At 37.7% G+C, this 19,661-nt stretch overlaps 1 protein-coding gene across 2 annotated transcripts in view; it reads left to right on the top strand.

Annotated features, from left to right (window-relative positions):
- Nucleotides 1-19,084, top strand: part of RNGTT (RNA guanylyltransferase and 5'-phosphatase) — a 170,980-nt gene extending 151,896 nt beyond the window's left edge. For both annotated transcript variants that reach the window (XM_041480417.1, XM_041480416.1), the window contains 2 exons: nucleotides 13,288-13,411; nucleotides 16,256-19,084. In XM_041480417.1, coding sequence (XP_041336351.1) covers nucleotides 13,288-13,411; nucleotides 16,256-16,419 — 288 coding nt within the window. In that variant the 3' untranslated portion in view covers nucleotides 16,420-19,084. The remainder of the gene's footprint in view (nucleotides 1-13,287; nucleotides 13,412-16,255) is intronic.
- The last annotated feature ends 577 nt before the right edge of the window (nucleotides 19,085-19,661 follow it).

Genomic DNA, 19,661 nt, shown 5'->3' with positions numbered 1-19,661 from the left:
TTGTTCTTTTAGAAAATAATGCAAGATACAATTACTGCATTTTACTATATCATTACCTTGTCTTTCCACCTGTTACATTTTGGATACCATTAATGCATAGAAAGGGGTTCCAGAATAATTTAACTTCAATAGAAGGAAAGCAAAGGGTGTCTCTGATTAATTTAGAAGGACGTTTATAGATCAGTGAGTCAGGTTTTGGATTTACAACACTAAAGTTAATACTAATGCAAACACTAAAGCAAACAGACCTTGAATTACTTAATTACTACCTTGTTAATATTTCATTCAGAACTTTAAGGAAAAGTCTGTACTAACTAATTGCTAATTAGTAATTAGTGCTAGTAGTTACAGCAGGAAACTACAAACCAAGGCTTTTTCATTAATTTCTCCATTGTGTGCACTCTTGCCTGACAAATCAACTCCCTTTCACCTTGGACTTCTCAACTGCAGAATTACATACATACAGCTGTTTTATCTAAAGCATGCTAAGGAAATGAGTTTAACATTACAAGTTACTTATACACATTACAAGTTGTAAGAATACCCTTTGAGATTATTGGAAAACAGATTTTTACAGAGTTGCCATTGCTGTTACTTTGTTTTTTTTCTCTTTTCTTATTTCTGTTCTTCTAGGGAAGAGCCTTCAAGGATTTTTTTTTTCCTGGATGGCAATGTTAGTGTCACTGGCTGTCTCTAGAAAGTGCTTACGATGTTACTTGGAATACTATTACATCATGTGGAAAGCAAAAGAAATCTTTTTAAACAAATGTATTTGTTAGGGAACTAAAACTGTTTGTGTCCTGTGCCTTAGGTAGGGGAGGACAGCAGCTCAAACACAAGTGTAGCACTTGAGCAGAGCACTCAAATTAGGCTCAGAATTCTGGGGAATTTAAGAATTGGCCCATGCAGAGATCTTTGTAGGAAACAGCTTTATGACGAGAGTTTTCTTGGAGACATCATATGGATAGAAAACTTGAGAGACTTTCCTTGGCTTTTCTTACCTTAGCTTTTGCAGACTAAGTGGGTGAAATCATTTAGTGAAATAAGAATGAAGACTAAATATTGTTGCTCGCTTACTTTGTTATTGATGCCACATATAATAACAAAATGTATGGACAAAGCTGTGAAAAGTGTGCTCATGTACAGCGGGCTTTCCCAGATTTCCTATCTTTCAGGACTTTGGCAGGACCAGATATTAAACCATTGATTATTTCCTGTTATCAGCATTCACCATTTGAAGTTGCAATCCCTTTTAGCTGACAGTAAAACAAAAACTCAGATACAGTCTTTATTCATTTGTCTGGAAACACTGCTGCCCAAACAGACCAAGAAGTTTATAGATTTCTCCAACCTGATCTTGCAAAATCCATTATATCTTCTGTAGCCAGTTGTGTCTCTTAAAAGTCCATGAATATTGTCCATTCCTCTACCTCATGATTACTGCAGTCTGTGTTGCCCCACCCCACATCCATTACTGTGGTGTTCTGGGAAATCTGACTTGCAAACTCTGCAGACTCACTAATAACAAAGCATGGAAAGGAAAGAGGAGCTTGCAATGAAAGGTAAAGCAGTGAGAATCCCTCTATAGCCTCATTTATCGACAAATTTGTGCCATTGATAGATTAGCCCTTGCTTACCTTTCTTCCAGCAGACTGACCTCATCAGCTGGCAGGCACCCTAAAACCACTTGCACTTACTGAGCCACGATTAACTTCTCTGTCGAGCCCCTTACATTCTGTAGCCCCACAATGATCAAGAAGACCTGTGTGCTTAGATACTAGATTGTAGGTCAGATTATACATCATGTCATTAATTGCTTTTGAAGAAGAAGGAAAAAGCTTTCTGTGTCTTAAGCCTCAAAGCCAGTTAGGCTTTGAAGTTTAAAGCAAACCATTCAAGAAAGGGGAGGGAGTTCATGCCAGCTCAATACTATAAAGGGAGATGAGAAGTGGGTTAGGGCAGTTGACTTTCACTACAGCACTTCCTTTGATCAAAGCTAATTTTTGAAAGTCTGCGTTAAGTCAGCAGCTATTAATCTTTTTGTTGTGGGGTATTATCTGTAATGGGAAAAAAAGATTATTTTCCTTCTAATTGAAATCTTAGAAGGAAGAGAAATCCCTAACATGACTTTCGCAGCTTTTTTCCCAACACATCTTTGCTTTATTATTTTGATGTCATAGCACTGTCGTGATTATTTTTGTTGTTGGTGTTATCATTGTTTGGCTCCTCTTGACTTTATGTTGTATATTATTGCAGTGTTCCATCAAGGCATTTATCAGTTTCCTCAGGTGGTTCTAACAGTCACCTAAAACTCATCCTATTAAAACTCATTATTTACAAAAATAAAGGTGGAATCAGTAGAGTTGTGAAGTCCAACCTCACAATTAGGTGTAAGAATACCTTCTCAAAATGGGGTGGTTTTAAAAATCATTGTAGTTTGACTTTTCTTGGCATGTATTACAAAAATTAAAGTTTGTGCTCTATTATTGTCATAGTTTAAGTCCATCCAGTAGCCAAGCTCCATTCAGCCATGCACTCACTCACTCACTCGCTCACTCATTCACTCACTCACTCATTCACTCACTCAATCGCTCACACCCCCAGCATCAGAACCTGGGAGAGAATAGGAAGGGTAAAGGTAGAAAACTCATGAGTTGAGATAGAGACAGTTTAATAGGGAAGGCAAAAGTTGTGCACACATGCAAAACAAAGAATGAATTCACTGTTTCCCATGGGCAGGTGGGTGTTCAGCCATCCCCAGGAGAGCAGGGCCCATCACACCTCACAGTGACTTGGGAAGGCAAATGTCATCATCCCAAATTTTCCCTCCTTCCTCCTTCTTCCCCTGTCTTATGTACTGAGCATGATGTTCTGTGGTCCGGAATATCCTCGGTCACTTGGGGTCACCTGTCCTGGCTGTGTCTCCTCCCAACCAAGCTCCCTGCAGCGCCCTCCCCACCAGCCTGGCAGTACAAAAATCAGAAAATGCCTTGGTTCTGTGTCTCCACATCATCAGCACTGTGTTCAGCACAAATCCAAAACACAGTCGCACACCAGCCACTGTCAAGAAAGTTAATGCTCCTCCAGCCAAAACCAGCACAAGTATATAATACAAATACAAAACCTGAAAATTTCATTAAAAGATAAGATGTTATTCTGCTGAAAGAGACTTCTCTGATTTCAAGATCTGACATTCATCCAAAAAAACTATTACATGTACTGTGCAAAAGCTACGATGAGCAAGACTGAGCCCTCTTCTCTGGCTCAACACTTTGGTTCTTAGGAGATTTGGCTAATAACAAACCATTCAGTCTAATGGAATAGATGGGGATCAAAAGAATTTCTATTTCCTATGAGTTCTGTAAATCTCTCTGTGTTCTAGTGTCAGATTTGTGAGTAACTAGGAATTGCCTCTGAAATTTATGATGAAAAAGTTACTATTTTTTGTAAATATGTTCTAGGCAAAAACCAAAACATATTCAATATGGGAGATTAAAAGCAAGTTTGTTATCTCTGGTCTTAGTTTATCTGCACATTCTCTCTGTACAATCCCAATGTTTTCAAGTATTAATAGGATTTCTAGATGTTGAAAACATTTATAAATTTATAATCTTGCTCTCTACCCCCATTTTTCTAATAATGCTTGCATAGCATGTTTAATAATTTACATACAACTTAGATACCAGTATTTGATAAAGTCAGTATGCCAAATTCAGCCTCCAATGATATATTCCTTTGTTTGCCTACTATAGTGCAAAATACAAAGTAAAATTTTGATTATATCTTTCTTAATGTTGTTTTTCAGTAACGTTCTGAGGCAAAGAAATTTGAACCATGGGGGAAGCAGATCTGCTAAGAAACCAGTTTGGGCTTTGTTAGGCAGTGAAGTAGACATATGAATATATTACATATGATTATCATAAAATTAGGGCCTGGAAATGGAACAGTCATGCTGCTGCATTTTAGACAGTACATTTATAATAAGCTGTAATAAGGTAAACACTTTGAATGGATATAAGAAGAGGCATTACTTGTGATCACAATCATGTGTTCAGTTCAGGCTTTTGAAGCTCAATTTAGCACAGCAAACAAATTTCCTATAGTGTTGACACAGTTGTTCGCAGTGGTGAATTTTGATTTATGGGGAAAAAACTTTAAGCAAGTGGTTGTTTGGCATCTAAATGGAAGAAAAGAATATGATTCTTAATGGCTGTAATTTGAAAGCTCTGTGTTGTTGTGAGTGAAAGTGGGTTTAAAAGACTCACTTGCAATTACTTGATACTTTGGATTTTATTTTAAATTTCTTTTGGTGTATTCTGATATGATTTGGCATCTTTCTGAAAGAGTACAAACCCACGGTTTCTAGAGGACATTTCAGAAGCCAAATAAGAAATAACAAGAATTAGGTTTAGGGCCCAATTCTGATGATGCTAGCGCAGGCTAATTGATCTTCTGAAGCTGCTCAAAGGCATAAAATTTACAAGGGTAGATCTGGATCCCACATGAATAGCCATCAGATAGTGTCTGAGCTTGTAAAAGGAGTTTTTCCTTCCATAGAAAGGCTAATGGGAAGCTCCTGATAGCCCAGCCCTGTGCAGTCTCCCTCTAACCCATCCCTGGTTCTGTGACAAGTGACAGAACCCCTTGTATGGTGTAAAAAGAACTGGTAAAACAAGATTAACTTTGGCTCCTACAGTAGCAAGAGCTTGGGTACAGATGAAAAACAGTAATATGAGAAAGTACCCTGGAAAATCTATGTGTGAGAAGCACAAACATTTGTCTGAAAATCCATCCTATTGGAGGTGAATTCCAGCATGTGAAAGGCAGCAAATGTCAGAAAAACTTCTTCTATTCTGACACAATCATCTAAGTTCTCTTTCATTTATTTTGTGGTGTAGGAATAGTGTTGCCAAAGTGATTATAAAATAGTGATAGCATTGCTTTGTCTCTGGAAGACTTGTTTGGGTTTCTACTGATAAATTATTAACAAGATTTCTGCTGTCCTGTGTCACAAGATTTCTTGGTAGTATGAGTGTAAGTACCTGAGGGGTAATTAAGATTGGGTTTAGAGAACCTAATGGGGGGTAAATGCTTTCCCTGTGGTGTGGCCACAAACTATCTCTTTCTTCCCCATCTGCAAACTGAGAATCATAAGCCTTAAGAATTAATAATTTATGAATGAGCTAAGTGGTGTTTTCAAACTATATTCTTTACTAGCAGTGTATAACTCTCATCTCCTGGATCTTTGTCTCATTATGCAGCACTCCCTGTTTGGGGCAGGCTCCCTTTTGCAAAAGCAGTCTGAGTGAACAAAGCACAAATGAGAGTTAAGACTGGCTTTCCGCAAGGTAGATCATGGCACGCAGAGGTGCAGTCCTCAAAATGTGTCAGGCTGTGAGTGAAATATTTTCTCACAGAATCATTTCTATATTGTTATTTCAGCTTTTTTTTTTTACCAGACTGGACTGTAGATCCTTGTTCTCTTCCCCCTCATACAGTTGCTTACCTTTCTGATGGGGTGGCTTTTTCTTCAGAAACCTCCTGTGAATTCCTTGTTCTTCACTGAAAGGTTTTGATGGTTTGGGTTGTTTTTTTGGTTTGGTTTTTTTTTGGTTTTTTTTTTTGTTTGTTTGTTTGGTTTAGGTTTTTTTGTTGTTTGGTGGGGGGGTTTTTTGTGGTTTTTTTTTGGTGGGTTTTTGTTGTTGTTGTTTATTTGTTTTTTGCATAACCTGCTGAACAGTTCTGCAGTTTGCTGTGGCATTTTACTACTACAAAAATATCTGCCTGTTTTTCTTTGGAACTTAAAAACACTTTTTAGTTTCAGCACTGTCTCCAGGGATTATTATTATTAGCACAATTATTTATGATGTACCAAAACCAAGGTAGCTATCTTTGGCCTCTGCAAAGTAACCCCAGGTGCTTGCAGAGCATTGTTTTTTCCTCTTCCTACAGATTCATGAGCTGTAGAGCAGGTGAAGCTCTGTTTGCAGCAAATGCACATCCTCTCTGCAGTAAGGTCACACTGACAACTTGCTTTGAGAGCTCTCTTGCTGCTCTCTTAATGCCTGGGTGTTTCTGCAGTTCCCCTGAGAGTTTCTTGCTCTTTCATCAGCATGCTGAGGGTCAGAATTATATGAGCTGCTTTTTCAATAACACTTTATTTAAGAACTCATCACAGCAGAGCTATGCCAAGTTCACAAAGCCTGAGCACAGAATTCTTCAGTTTGTCAGTTTTCACAGGAGATGTACAGATTTTTTTTCTTTAATCCAGGGACCTGTGATGATTAGAGTGCAGGGGAAAGGGATATCAATCTAGGAGGACAATAATTTATTACTTTGTTTCATTTAACTGTTCAAGATGTGTATGGACACCCAAATCTCTGTGTCCCATTCTTGATGATGATTAAAAGAAAATAGGGTTTTTTAAAGCTTTAGAGTTTTCTCAGGAATTAGGTGGAGATGGCAATGTCTAGCAGGAAGATCAGCTGCTCTTTGAGTAATGTAGATGCCTGAACTATAATGCCCAAAATTGTTCAAAGAGTTTATTGGTTTGCTGTGGCAAATAGCTTTACCATTGAGTAAAATGAGATGTATAAAAGTATAAAAAAAAATCTAGAAGAGTGATCATTGAGGAAAATATTTGTACAAACACTTGTCCACTTCTGCATCTTGGTCTAAGCAGTTACCAGTTACCAGCTTTCTCATACATACCAGGGTGTTACTCTGAGAGTCAAAAGCAAAGCTCAGGAAAACATTGCTTTCTTACATATAGTTCAAATGGTGTTACAAGGTCAGGTGTGCAGGAGACCTTCCAGGATACATTAAGAAATCTATTTCCAGCTGGCACTGAAAGTCATTAAACTTGTAATATCACTGATAAGAGGAAAGCTTTTTATTTCTGATGTTTCCATCTGTCACTTGCCAGGAAAACCCCAGGACTCTGACCCATTATATGTATCAGAAAACAGTATCCATATTTTTAATTACTACATGTAAGAATAAGAGATTCTTTGAGAAAATATTATATGCTAAAAAGAAAGACTAAATAATGAACTGAGAGTACTAGGCACTGGAAGTGAAAAACAAACAAACAAAGAAAATCCACAATTTAAAAAAGCCTCATTCTTGTAATTTGGAAACATGATTTTTCTTCTTTGCTTTTCCCATGATTCTACTGTGCTTGGTGTTAACATTGTGGTTTAATGAACATGAACAAAAGTGCTAAAATTTTATATGTCTTAATATTCTTTTTCAGGAATGACATCTCAAACTTGGAGCATTTCCGTTTCCTGTGTACATAAGAAGCAGCATAGTTGCACTTAGAAGGCTTTATTAATGTTGAATAACCATCTCAACTGCATTGTGTTTACCCAAGCTGATAACCATTTATTGGGTAAACATTCCTTAAAAAAGAAACACAATCAGTATGTTTAGTTTAGCAAGAAATCTATACTTTGATAAAATAATCTCTTGAATTGTATAAAGAAATAGATATTAAGCTGCATTACAAAATCTGTTTGGGCTTGAGTAAAAATGCAAAGCAGATTAACTGATTAACTTTTTCCAGCAGACAGTATTCACGTGGTTCAGTGTACACAACTTATGTGAACAAGCATTTAGTAACCACACAATTGGTAAATTTTTTATTCTAGTGAAGTTTGACTATGAAAAGCATGAGGTACTTTATGTGAATGGGCAAAAAAGTTCTTCAAAAGCATCTGAACAAACAGTCCAAGAGTTAGGAAGAAGCACTGAATGAACAGCTTGGGATCTGTGTTAGGTGCTGGACTGTGCCCTGTAAGTGCTGAGGGCTCTAAGAACTTCATGTCTACTGACTGTCTCAGATGTTCTTACTCAAATTATTAGAATTTCTTATATTCATGACTTCACCAGCAATCACATGTAAAAGTGCTTTCAAAGGATCCCTGTTTCTCACGCCTCATTTCCTCTCAATGGCCTTGGTTTGACATGAATGTCCTTGGAGTTCATCACCTTTAAGTGTTGGGTCTTCAAAAAGATCTTGCTTTGAGTTTGGTTTGTCTTTCTATCATCAGAAGCTGTTTTATTTTGTTACTGCTGCTTTATTTTTTCTGTCTCCATCCTATTCCTTCAGAAGTCTTGACCCTTCTTTGTTTCCTCAAATTCCCATGTAATTCTTCTTTTTGTTCCCTGACTGTTGTGATTGCATCTCCCTGATCTTCAGATGTTGCCCAACTGCTGTGGAGTCATAGTACCAGTGGGCAGCTTAATTCTCCCTTTGTCTTGGACATTGCACACCACTGGAGAAGTTTGGAAATAAAGTCTCTCATACTTTGCAGTTGTGACAACGTTGGAGACTAATGCAGAAATTGGAATTTGAGATGTGGTGTTTTGCTATAAAGGTTTTATTTACTAGACTGTCTTTTGTGGCTGAAGATATCCCAATACCCGCAGGACAGGGAGCTCGCACATGTCGTGGATTTGGACAGTTCTTACAAGAATGTGATTTATTTTTGCAGGGTGACCTCCTAGGGGAGGTGTGGGACTGCAGTTCTCCTGCAGTAAGAGACTGGGAAGCAACCAAAAGATTTCTCCTTCATGACCACACAGCTGATATTTTATTTTGGGATGTGTCTCTTCCACTTGTTTGTTCACTTTGGCTGCAGGAGTGTGTCCTAATGGAGAAAATGTAATTATGATATCAGTAAGAGAAGGAATTACTTTCTTGGCCTTATGTAGCTGCTCTAAACTTTTCTCGCCTCCAGGCATTGGAACTTATATTTAAAAAAAGAAAAAAAACCAGTCTGTGTATTTGAGCATATCAAAAGGAAATGCCTTCATTGCTCATGCTAGCTATAAAAAGGCAGATTCTTCTTAGAAAGTAGAAACCCATTGCATTTAGAATCCATCTTGCCTTTATGTTACAGTTCCTTTTACTTTTTAATTCTCTATTTGAGAAAAAAACCCAATGTTTTTAATTTTGTAAGACTTCAACAGCTGCTTTTATTCATTTTTTCTCTCATGGAAGTGAAGGTTTTCTGCATCTACTATTATGATATTTTCTTCTGGGACATTAAAAATTGGCTGATGACTAGGGGTGTGGAGTAAGAATAGAAATGAGTGAATTGAAGAATGTTTTTCTATCTGTGTTTGATAATAGGGGGGAAAGTGCAGCAAAACAAGCATTTAAAGAGAAAAGAATTTGAAATAGAATGTTTACAATTTTGCTTACAAGCATCACTTTATTTAAAGGGGATTATTTACTAAACTGAAATAATTTCAATTGCTTTGGAAAAAACATGCATATGGAAACATAAGGCTTCTTTCAGCCAAGTCTCAAAATTTATTTAAAGGCTTATCTCCTTTTTTCTTTCTAAAGAACCTGAAAATGGGGAAAGTAGATGCATTTGTAAAGTTTAAGCCTGTCCATTGTACACAGGCTTTCTGAAATGCTAACTTAATTACCTTAAAACCTAAATTGGCATTGTTAGTGCCTCCTATGTAGAATAGGAGCTTGCCCAGGAATTTCTTTCTCCTTTGGGGTTAAGGGTGATGAGACTAATGTTTGAGTGGAATGATGGACAAGTCTGACAGTCAGGTGCCCTCTGGAGAGACATGGAAAAGCATTGGCTGCTGGTAGTCAGCAGAGATAGTAAAGGCATCTTCATGGGACTGGAGCTAACTACATTCAATTTAAATGGGTTCTTCTCTTTCTCAGCTGGATATATTAGGGTTTTATTCACATTTTGCTCTAATTTAACATAAACTGTGGCTGCATGTGACTCATCTCAAAATTACTCTGCTATTCAGCCAGGCAAGAAAATTTGAATTGGGTTAGATATTTAAAATTTTTAAATATATTTTTAATTTCTTCCAGAACATAGGGGATAGAAGGAGGCTGGAAAATGAGAGATTTCCTAAGCCTTATCTGTCTTCATTCTTAGAAAAAGAAATAAGCTTATGCCACTGAAGTTCTTCCCAGTGAATGGCCCAGATGATGATGGTGGGGAAGATATAATCATGTAATCTGACATTCTTAGGCAATGGTCTTGTATTACATGAGTCTGATTTGATAATGAACTATTGCTGAAATGGGGATGCAGCTCAAGCCCATTTTTTTTCCAGTCACACCTTGCAGACTAGCAGTAATGTAGTGAATCAGCTTCCAAAAGTATGCCCCTTTGTGTTTTTGGAAATTACTTCTGTCGGGCAAATAGGTTGGTTCCTGATAATTAGATCAAGTACGGGCAGGACCACTGAACATTGCTGCTGCTGAGCAATTTCCTTCCTCTTGAAAAGAAATAAGAGTACAAGTTGGTGTTTGTCCTTGCCCAGGACACAGTTGTTGCCCAGGCCAGTGCGACTGTTCTGATGCACACCACCTCTGACAGCCCCATGTCCAAGACTTGATCTTTTGGGATTCTAATTCTGACTGGCTGTCCGAAAATAGGCTAAGGAATAAATGTTTAATTAAGGAAGGCTCCATGGAGTCCTAGTGTGGTGGGAGTTTCCATCTTGAAATTGCTGAATGCTGGTTCAAGGCCTTTTATCAACAGTGTGGCAGAAGCACTGGCACTGTACCAGCACTGAGGATAAGCATTTTGGCTGAGAACTGCCATCATTCCTAACTGACCTTCTGTGAAACACTAGAAGCTAGAAGAAGTACCTCTCAGGAAGAGAAGTGATGGTGCATTATTCAAATACTGCTATAGACTGTAATATTTAAAGGGAACAAGGAGGGATGAACACACTGCAAAGGGAGAATTGAGAAGACACTGTGCTGAGGAGCTCAGAATTAATTCCCAAAAGGAAGGAATTTCTAGACAGTTAAATTTGATGATTTCCCTGTCCCACTTTGAATCTAAAGTACCAGAAAGTAGCATGTACATGACAGGTAGATGTAAAGCGTGAATTACGGATACAAGAATCACTGTGGTCTTGTTCAGTCCTTTGTATAAACAATACCCACTTAGAAGTCTACTAAGATGCAATAGTGGAAGAGTGTTTTTAATACTGAAAGTGTGGTTTGCTCAGAATACGTGTACTTTTAATGAAATGTCCAGAAGTTGCTAAAAGGTTATTTTATATTAGAATAAGTGCCTATGTAAGATTAAGGTCACTTAACAAAGTACTGGGAATAGTAGGTGCTGTATTTCTTCCTTTGTAAAGTAATTACTACAACTTGCAACCATTAAAGGCTCTGATCACCAGTTTTCTAATGGGAAAATTCATTTAAGTCAGTGCTTTAGCAGGTGTTCATATTTTGTGGAAAGATCCATCTTCCAGATTGCTAATGAATGGCCAAGCATGTCTCTCGATAGTTAATAATATTGCTTAATTGCCACAGTCAGATAAAGCTGCCATCTAATTTATTGCTATTCTGAGTATCTGAACACTAGAAGAGTGATAAGCCATGAGAAAACCTTATGAGGTGGGTGGTTAGTTGAAGTCATTACCTGCAGTTTTATACATTTCCTTCTCTATCAGGTGATCTTTGTAATATTTCCCTGCTTTGGCAGAAAATCAGACATGTGGCCATACCCCCCGCTGCCTCCACTTCCACTAGGCAGCTGTTTTCAAAATAATATACCTTCCCAAGGCACTGCACAGCCAGGAGTTTCTTCCTGGGTTTATGCATCCATAGTAGGCTGGAAAAGGATGTTGTGTTTTCCTGCATACACTTAATGAAACATAATGCATCCATAAACACGTGTCAGTCAAACCTCTGGGCTGCATGTAGCTTTTCAGTGCAGATGGAAGAAGTGCAGTGCTGAGTAGAGCATTCTGTAAAGGAAAATATTGCTAATCTGAGCAATCTAATGGTCAACAGAAGACACAAACTCCACTTAAGTAGTAAATGATTTGAGGGCAAAAAACCTCTTTGCAGGTGCTAGAATGGATAAAGAAGAGTGTGTGACATGAAAACCTGACTCTAACTCTGTCAGTACTGCAGCAGGACAGGATTTAATTTTAAGTGAGTTTTACAACAGTTTCTTAAATTTCCATGTTCACTTGACAAGTAGAATCCTAGGGCTCCTTATCCAGGAGCGAACACAAGTATTCAGATTAAATACCAACAATGTTAGGATTCTGCTTATCAAATCTTGTACTGTGCAATATAGGAGGACTTGATCCATGCTCAGAACCATTTCCTTAATTAATTGTCTTTATCTGCGAGTTTAATGGAAAAGGGGGTCGTGGGTTTTTCCACTGTATGTGCTATTAAGCTGTCTGGAGACAGCTATGGCCTTTTTCAAATCTGCATCTCTCTGTCAGTAGTAAATTCCTGTGTCACTTCTCAGGAGCAAGAAGACAACAGAGGTGAAAAATTATGCTGATGAATTGCAATAACCACCTCCTTCTATGAGAGTGCTTATGCATAAGATCCTGAATCCAAAGTGTTACATTACTTTGTACAGCTTTTTATTGGTGAACTATAGCAACTAAATGCAGCTAGCAGTTAAACACAGATTTATACTGCTGAAGAGGCTCTTTGGAACAAAGTGAAGTGTATGGGTAAAATTGTTAAAGCGTTAGATTAGGTTCTCAGGTTACCATGGTTACATGAAAATTTTTGCATTGTATCATAGATTAGGATGCATAGGATGAAGTAGCCAAAACAACTACGAAGTCCAATGCATATAAACTACATTTCCAAACCACACAGCATTGCCAAACAGAAAGACAAATAGCTCAGGATATTGGCTGCTGACAAATCTATGAATCAATAAAGAGAGGCCTGAAGGAGATTTAGAATATATGCCATTTGAAAGTCTGCATTATTTGAAGTTACAATCTTAATTTTTAAAGATAAATGAAGAAAAAGAAAAGAAGAGAAGAAAAAACCTCAGTCATGTAAAGAGTAAGATTATTTTTGTAAGCTTTTTCCAGTATTGAAATCTGACATTTTGCTGTGAGACCTTCAACAAAGAAGGTTGATGAAACATGGATAATACATTTCGTGCACTTAGGCTGGCAGTAGCACTTAAACTGGAAGCAGTTTATTCCCATGGAAACCTATTTGCATTTGGGCCAGAAGTGACTTTTTCCCCCCCTCTGTTAGCACTGCTGATGTTTTAGCATAATATAATTGCTGAATATTGACAGCAAATTTGAAAAGTATTTTTTAAATGTTAAGTAGCTGAGCATATGTAAAATGGAGATGTATTCTGTGCAATTTTTTTGTGTAGGATGGAGGCATGTTGCTGAAAAATGCAGGGCAGCTTTTGATCTTCTATTATTTATGCCTAAAAGAAAGAAGAAATTGTGAATTAAAGTCTGTTTATACTAAACAATTTTTTTATACAGGTGACAAAAGAACTCAAACAGTACGACAACAAAATTATAGAGTGCAAGTTTGAGAACAACAGCTGGGTCTTCATGAGACAGAGGATAGACAAAAGCTTTCCAAATGCCTACAGCACTGCCATGGGTGAGTAGAACAATTTGCTTTAGAAGGTTCCCAGGCTAAAATTTTAATGTTTTACCTCTGTTCTAAGTAAGAAAGGCACTCTATGTTCCCATTTATGGTCTGAGTCCTGACTCCCCTAACTTATTAAAGTAATGCCTCATCTTGCAAAGGCTTATCACTAGTTTTTAGATAGCATGGATCCTCTGGCTGCAGGGTTATTTGATAAAGCCAGTCAAACCAATACTCTGTTGCAGAATTTAACAGGTAACACAGAATCAAGTGCCTAAGTCTCTGCAGAACTGCAAGCACTTGTGCAAAGATGACTTTAAATGGCAGGGCATGCCTTTCAAGTCAGAGCCAAGAAAGTTTTTATTTACAATAGCATCGCTTCAGCTGACATCAGTGCCTAGCATTGTGTTGGCTTGCTGGGATGTAATGCAGACTGGCACATTATGAGTGGAATTAGTTAAACAAAAAATCCATTAGAAGACCAAACCATTATTTGGCAGATGGGCTAGAAAATTAATAGGAGAAAAATGTCATCTTGGGTTTCAACAATAGTTACACAGACAATGAAGCCGGGAAACTAATGAAAGGTGGGGGTATATTTATGCAGAGTTGCGAAACTTTTATGTTCCTCTACCAAAAAATATTTTGCCAAATATTGTAAATTAAAGAATGATATTTACTTTGAGATGAGGTGTAAGAGTTTGAGTAGAAGTCTGTGCAAGGATGAGTAACAATAAATGTATTGATACTGACTTTTGTTAAGTGCCAAAATGAAATTTAATCATATTTAAGACCATGCTAATTACTAGGGCTGATGTAGGATTTTCTCTAGACCCTTCTACTTGTATTTCTGCCTGAGCAGTTAGTAGATTTTCTTGAATAAACATAATGTGGTTATTTTGCTAGGACATAATAAGTCTGTTGGCATGTTAGGGAACCAGCTCAGAGTGTAGCTGAAATACTTGCTGAGCAGTCCTGTCAGGAAAGAGGCATGGACCACAAGTCATACAAGAACGACATCTCTTTGTGACCATGACCTAAATTTTTCTTCTCTGGTTCACCTTAGTGTTTCAATAGTTAGTTTTCCCTGGAGCTTTCTCTCTCTCTTTTTTTTTTTTTTTTTTAATAGCATATTCTTCTTTCCTTCATTCTTAAGAGCATATATATTTGTCCTTTCTCTCCTCTCATTTTCTCCATTTGTAGAGCAGTTTTGTTATTCCTGACCTTTTTTTCTCCCAAAACACAGTGGACTTCCTAAAAATTAAAATGAAAAGAAAATTAAATGCTACAGGAAGAATTTTTAGGATATATTTCAAATTTTCTATAGGAACTTTCAGAACAGAAAGTTTTCTTTTGGTTTTGAGTTTTCACTTTTAATCATTTTTCAAAATCTTCAAAAGTTATACTTTTATCATTTGAGACTTCTTTCTCTAGATCCTCTTTCCTCTATTAGCTTTCTCTTGATGAAAAATGCTATTTATTTTTCCCCATGGTTGAAATAGCAACAAAATAAGCATCTGTCTGAATCTTGCTTTTGGACTTTGTTACCTTTCAAATTGAAAACAGGAGGTACTTTTGAGTGATTAAGCTAAGGCAGTGCTCAGAAGTTGATAAGTTGCATGAGTTACACCAGTTGCCAAGAGACTGGAATTCTGTTCCTAAATTACTGGTAATCTTAATGCTTCGTAACTGCTAAATTCAAATACTGTGCAATTTTTAAAGCATCTTTTCACCAAAAATAGTGAGATAATTAAAATAATTCTAGAAAGGTACTTTATTAATTGTAAAGTAATCCTTTGGTTCTGGTGTTTTGCAGGAAAGAAAGGAATGTTTTTGAGAATCATTGTTATTCATAACAATGCTGCATTGCAAGTAGATTTTAAGGAGTGCTAACATTTAGTACTCTAGGGGGTCAGTAGATTGTTTTGCATGGAAATTGCATCCTTACTGTGGCCAGCCCTTGCATGCTATCAATTACCCTCTAATCATTTTGTGCTTTCTTCCAAGATAGTTGTAGGATTCCCACTTAATTTCATGCTCCTTTTTTCCTTTTTTTTTCTCCTCTAAGTCTCTCAGGAGGATTAATTAGGGGAATATAAAATTACATAGGAAAGCATTAAAAAATATTTCATTTGTTTAAAGTGAAGTAAGCCTGTTTATTTGTTCCATAAAATCCCATGGACCATGACTTACAAACTGTGGTCTGGGGAGTTGTGTTAAGTACCGCAAGAGTGCCTCTACATGTGTGCCTTGGCCACCACGCAGCACCATGGCTGCTCCTCTGTCATATAGGTCTGGTGTTCTAGACATGCCATTTGCTTGGTGCCAATCTTTCTACCCCATTAAGGTATATGAGTTTAATAAAAAAAAAAAAAAAAAAAGGGCTGTGCATTGCAGGTTTAGAGTATTTATAATACTTACTGGTGAAAAAAATAAGTTGCCATAATTCAGACATTTTCAATATTAGAAGCCAGTCTTGTTTCCATCTACTTGGATTTGATGTGTGTTTCAAAGCCATGTCTCACAAGGCCCTCGTTGCTGTTCCTTGCCTCAATAGCATGTCAGTTCTTGGTGGTGTTATAGCTGCTTCAGGAAGCCTTACACACATATATGCCTTCAGTTTGTTTTAGAAAGAGAGACTCCCATGAGAGTAGAGGCCCACGGCATTGCTTTGCTGTCTGGGGGGCAGAGCAGAGATTCGTGACTCCACACACAACCACCTTGTCAAAGCGTGCGTTTAAGGCTTAATACTCGAGCCAGAGTATGTTGTTATTTTGCCAGGAGGGGGTGAGCTTATTGAAGTGCCGACTAGAACAAATCAGTTTAGTTACATGAGAATGTGTTCTTTGTTCCCAGCTGTCTGCAACAGCATCCAGAATCCAGTGACGAAGGAGATGCTGTTTGAGTTCATTGACAGATGTGCAGCTGCTTCCCAAGGACAGATGCGGAAGCACCACCTTGATCCTGACACTGAACTCATGCCACCCCCACCGCCCAAAAGGCCTCGTACCATAACATAGGGCCTTGGTCTCAGAGCATCGTGAGTGTACAGTTCTCCTGAAGGCGACGTGCAAGTGTGAAGGCTGGGAAAACAGAGATCTGGATTGCTCTAAATACTTGTGTGTGTTTTTTGAGTTTGGTTTTCGTTTTGTTTTGTTTTTCTGAATTTCCCTTACAAATGGACGTTGTTTTGTAACTGATAAATTCAACCTTACCTTATGGTATTTGAAGATTAAATTTCCAAAGGTTTAGACAAGAACCAAGTACAATGAAATCAGTGGAAAGCTGCCTTGTTTATATATGGATCTCTTTTCACCTTTAATTTATAATGTCAACAGTCTGGAACTGAGGAAATACTGGGATGCCGTACTTTTTAGGAGCTGTGTTTAAAAAAAGCAGAGTGGTTTTTTTACTGTTGTTATTAAACTGGCTGTGATTTGTCACCCATAGTGTAACAGATCATAGTTTCCCTGCATTTCTGAGATTTGTGTTTAACAGCAAACAGCAATGTTGTTTGTGTTCTCTGTTGATTAAAAACTAAGCCGCCTTAGGTTACTCTAATTTTAAAATTAGCTGGGTTTTTGTTGTTGAAATATTAAAAAAGTGAATTTTTCTTGTAAATAGCATCCCTTTGAAACAAGGGAATGTGCTGGATGTTTGCTTTTCCCCCATGTTTGAACCTAATGCCAAATGTATAGTGGGCTGATTTTAGCTTTGTCTTGTTATCTGTAGATCAGAAATGTACCAAATCCTTAGTATTAAGGTCTCTGTTAAAGAGACTGTTTCTAGTACAGGGCTTAGTTCTCCACAGTGATACCACTGTAAATACTTCTAAAAAGTACACATCACTGTGATAAGCAAGAGTAATAAGCAGCTAATAATGAAGTCTTGCATCCAGGCAGAAAATGGCAAAACAAATGCCAGGCAGCTCCTGTGTAAAGGAGAAGGTAGCTTCAGTGGAAGAGAGCCACATGAGACAGAAAGTCTCTTGATTTACATAATTACAGGGCAAAAGTAAGTCATTTTGGGGCGGTGGATGAGTGTCCCAGGGAACAGGACACTCATTTTCAAAGATGGGGTTGGCTGTCCTGTGGCACTGTGCTCATCCTCTGGCTGACTTTCTTTCTTACCAAATGAAGAAGCACATGAATGCCCTAATGGCTTTTGTTGCAGCAGACTGGCAGATGTTCATAATATTAGTTTTGAGAAGCTGCCGTCTGGCTGTCTAAAGGAGGAGTTGTTCTGAGCTGGGATTAATTGGAAACCAAATGCAGATTTTAAAGTTTACTGTCCATTTATCAAGCAGGGATTGAATTGGCTCTTTCTGTCATTTACTTAGGGTGTGAGTCATCCATGCATTCAGTAGTCTGATTAGTGAAGGTCATTAATTTGTTATAACTAAAATGCATTTCTGTTTAAATGAGTTTTCATGTTTGTAAACAAAATTTACTCCTGGTTTGTTTTTGTTTTTTTTTTTTTTCTATATGAAAACTTTGCGACTTTGCTTTGTGGTGGCTTCACTGGTTGTTTCAACCTGTTGTACAAATGCACATGGCATCATTTAGATGGCGTTCCTGGTTTCTCTTTCTGGGATATTCCATATGTGTTTTAGAGAACTGAAGGAGTTATATAAGTTACTTTTTATACTACGGTAAAACTTGAGGAGAAAAAAATGCTTTCATCAAAGTTCTTTTTTTCAACTGTACATAGTTTCTGCACATTATCTATTGAAAAGATATAATATCACCTATGCAAGGTTGCAAAATGATATCTTAAAAAGAGCCTTATTAATTTGATGTGAAAACCTATGCATCCTCTGTGCATCTTGCATTGAAAAACACAGTTAATTATTTCTTTGCTCAGTATGAATAATTTCCCCCAGATTATACTTGTCAATGAGATTGTCGTAACATACACTTTGTCACTGATCTCCACAGTTCATGGCAATTGCAGTGTGTATGATAATTACAGCCTTCTCCTTGAGGTTACGACGTTTCATTTTTTTAAGAATGTGTCCAGGTTATTTCTGTCTTTCTCCTTCCCAGCTCTTGCATCTTGAATTTCAACAAGACCTGGCTTCTGATTTACCTTTTACTCCAGAGTGCAGCACTGCAAACTGTCTTCCATGTGCATTCCACGAAGTCCATGTATGTGTTTTGGCCCTTGTATTTTGACAGTGTCTTTTTTCCCACTCTCGGTTTGAAATGGATATTTTGAGAGTAATGATTCTGAGAAGGTACAGAGCTCCACATTCACATTTGACTGTTGAACTCATCTTGCACTGTGACCTGTAGCTTTTCAGAGAGGTCAATCACCTTTGCTATTCTGGAAGGGGAGGCTCCTGGGGAAGGTTTGAATGAAGGTGGTGAAAAGAAATGGACTTCCACTTGGACCAGATGGGTTTCATGCAGTGAGACACGTAAACCTCCTTTCTCTGCTACTAGATATTCAAGAGATTGAAGCTAAAAAGCAAAGAAGAGTCTGTGCCAGGAAAATAATGATGATGGTGAAAAACAATACCCTAACTTGTCTACTCTTTGGTGTACAGCATGATTTCATCCACTGTTTTGTCATTTGTTAAATATATAATTAAAATTTGGGTTCAGTGGAGTTTCCAGAAAATGTAAGTACATTCCTCTAAAAACCGTGTATTATGTATTTTAATAAAGTCAATGGTTTAAAATACTTTCCCTAAAGACGTATTTGCTTTTGATGCCTTTCCAGTGGAACTGTGGTACCAGTGCAAAGTACAAGGATATCTCAGTGCTACTGTTGTTTAGTCCTCCAAGAAAATGGTCCACATTTTTCAATGGCTTTTCTCTGAGGTAGGAGTACCCCAGCCCAGTGGTGCCCATGATCCACTGTGCCCTTTTTAAGTGCAATTTGATTTTGCTGCAAATAGAACCAGAAGGAAACCAATTGGTGCCTGAAGTACATATTCTATGACAGGCTAATGTTGTGTAGCTTATCTATTCAGTGTTAAGTGCAGCTGCATGAAAAGTTGTGCAAGCGGTCTGTAGTAGTCTCTCCTGACAATTTATCATTCAGCATGACCCTACAGCTGGTAGCCCACCTTCTTGGACCAGCTCCTGGACTTGTATTGTTATAAGGCAGTTTCCTTTTTCAAGCTGCAGCTGTCTAGGTGGCACTTTTCAGGAGCTAAAAAGCCTATCTTGATTTTTATAATTTCTTTCTAATTAAGATACTGCCTCCATTGCTGTTATGTTCTTGTTATGTGTACAATGCCTGTGGTGCTTCTCTC

Source organism: Pyrgilauda ruficollis, unplaced genomic scaffold, assembly GCF_017590135.1.
Source record: "Pyrgilauda ruficollis isolate IOZ18807 unplaced genomic scaffold, ASM1759013v1 scaffold51, whole genome shotgun sequence".
Classification (NCBI taxonomy): domain Eukaryota; kingdom Metazoa; phylum Chordata; class Aves; order Passeriformes; family Passeridae; genus Pyrgilauda; species Pyrgilauda ruficollis.
This window is presented reverse-complemented; position numbering and strand designations above follow the sequence as displayed.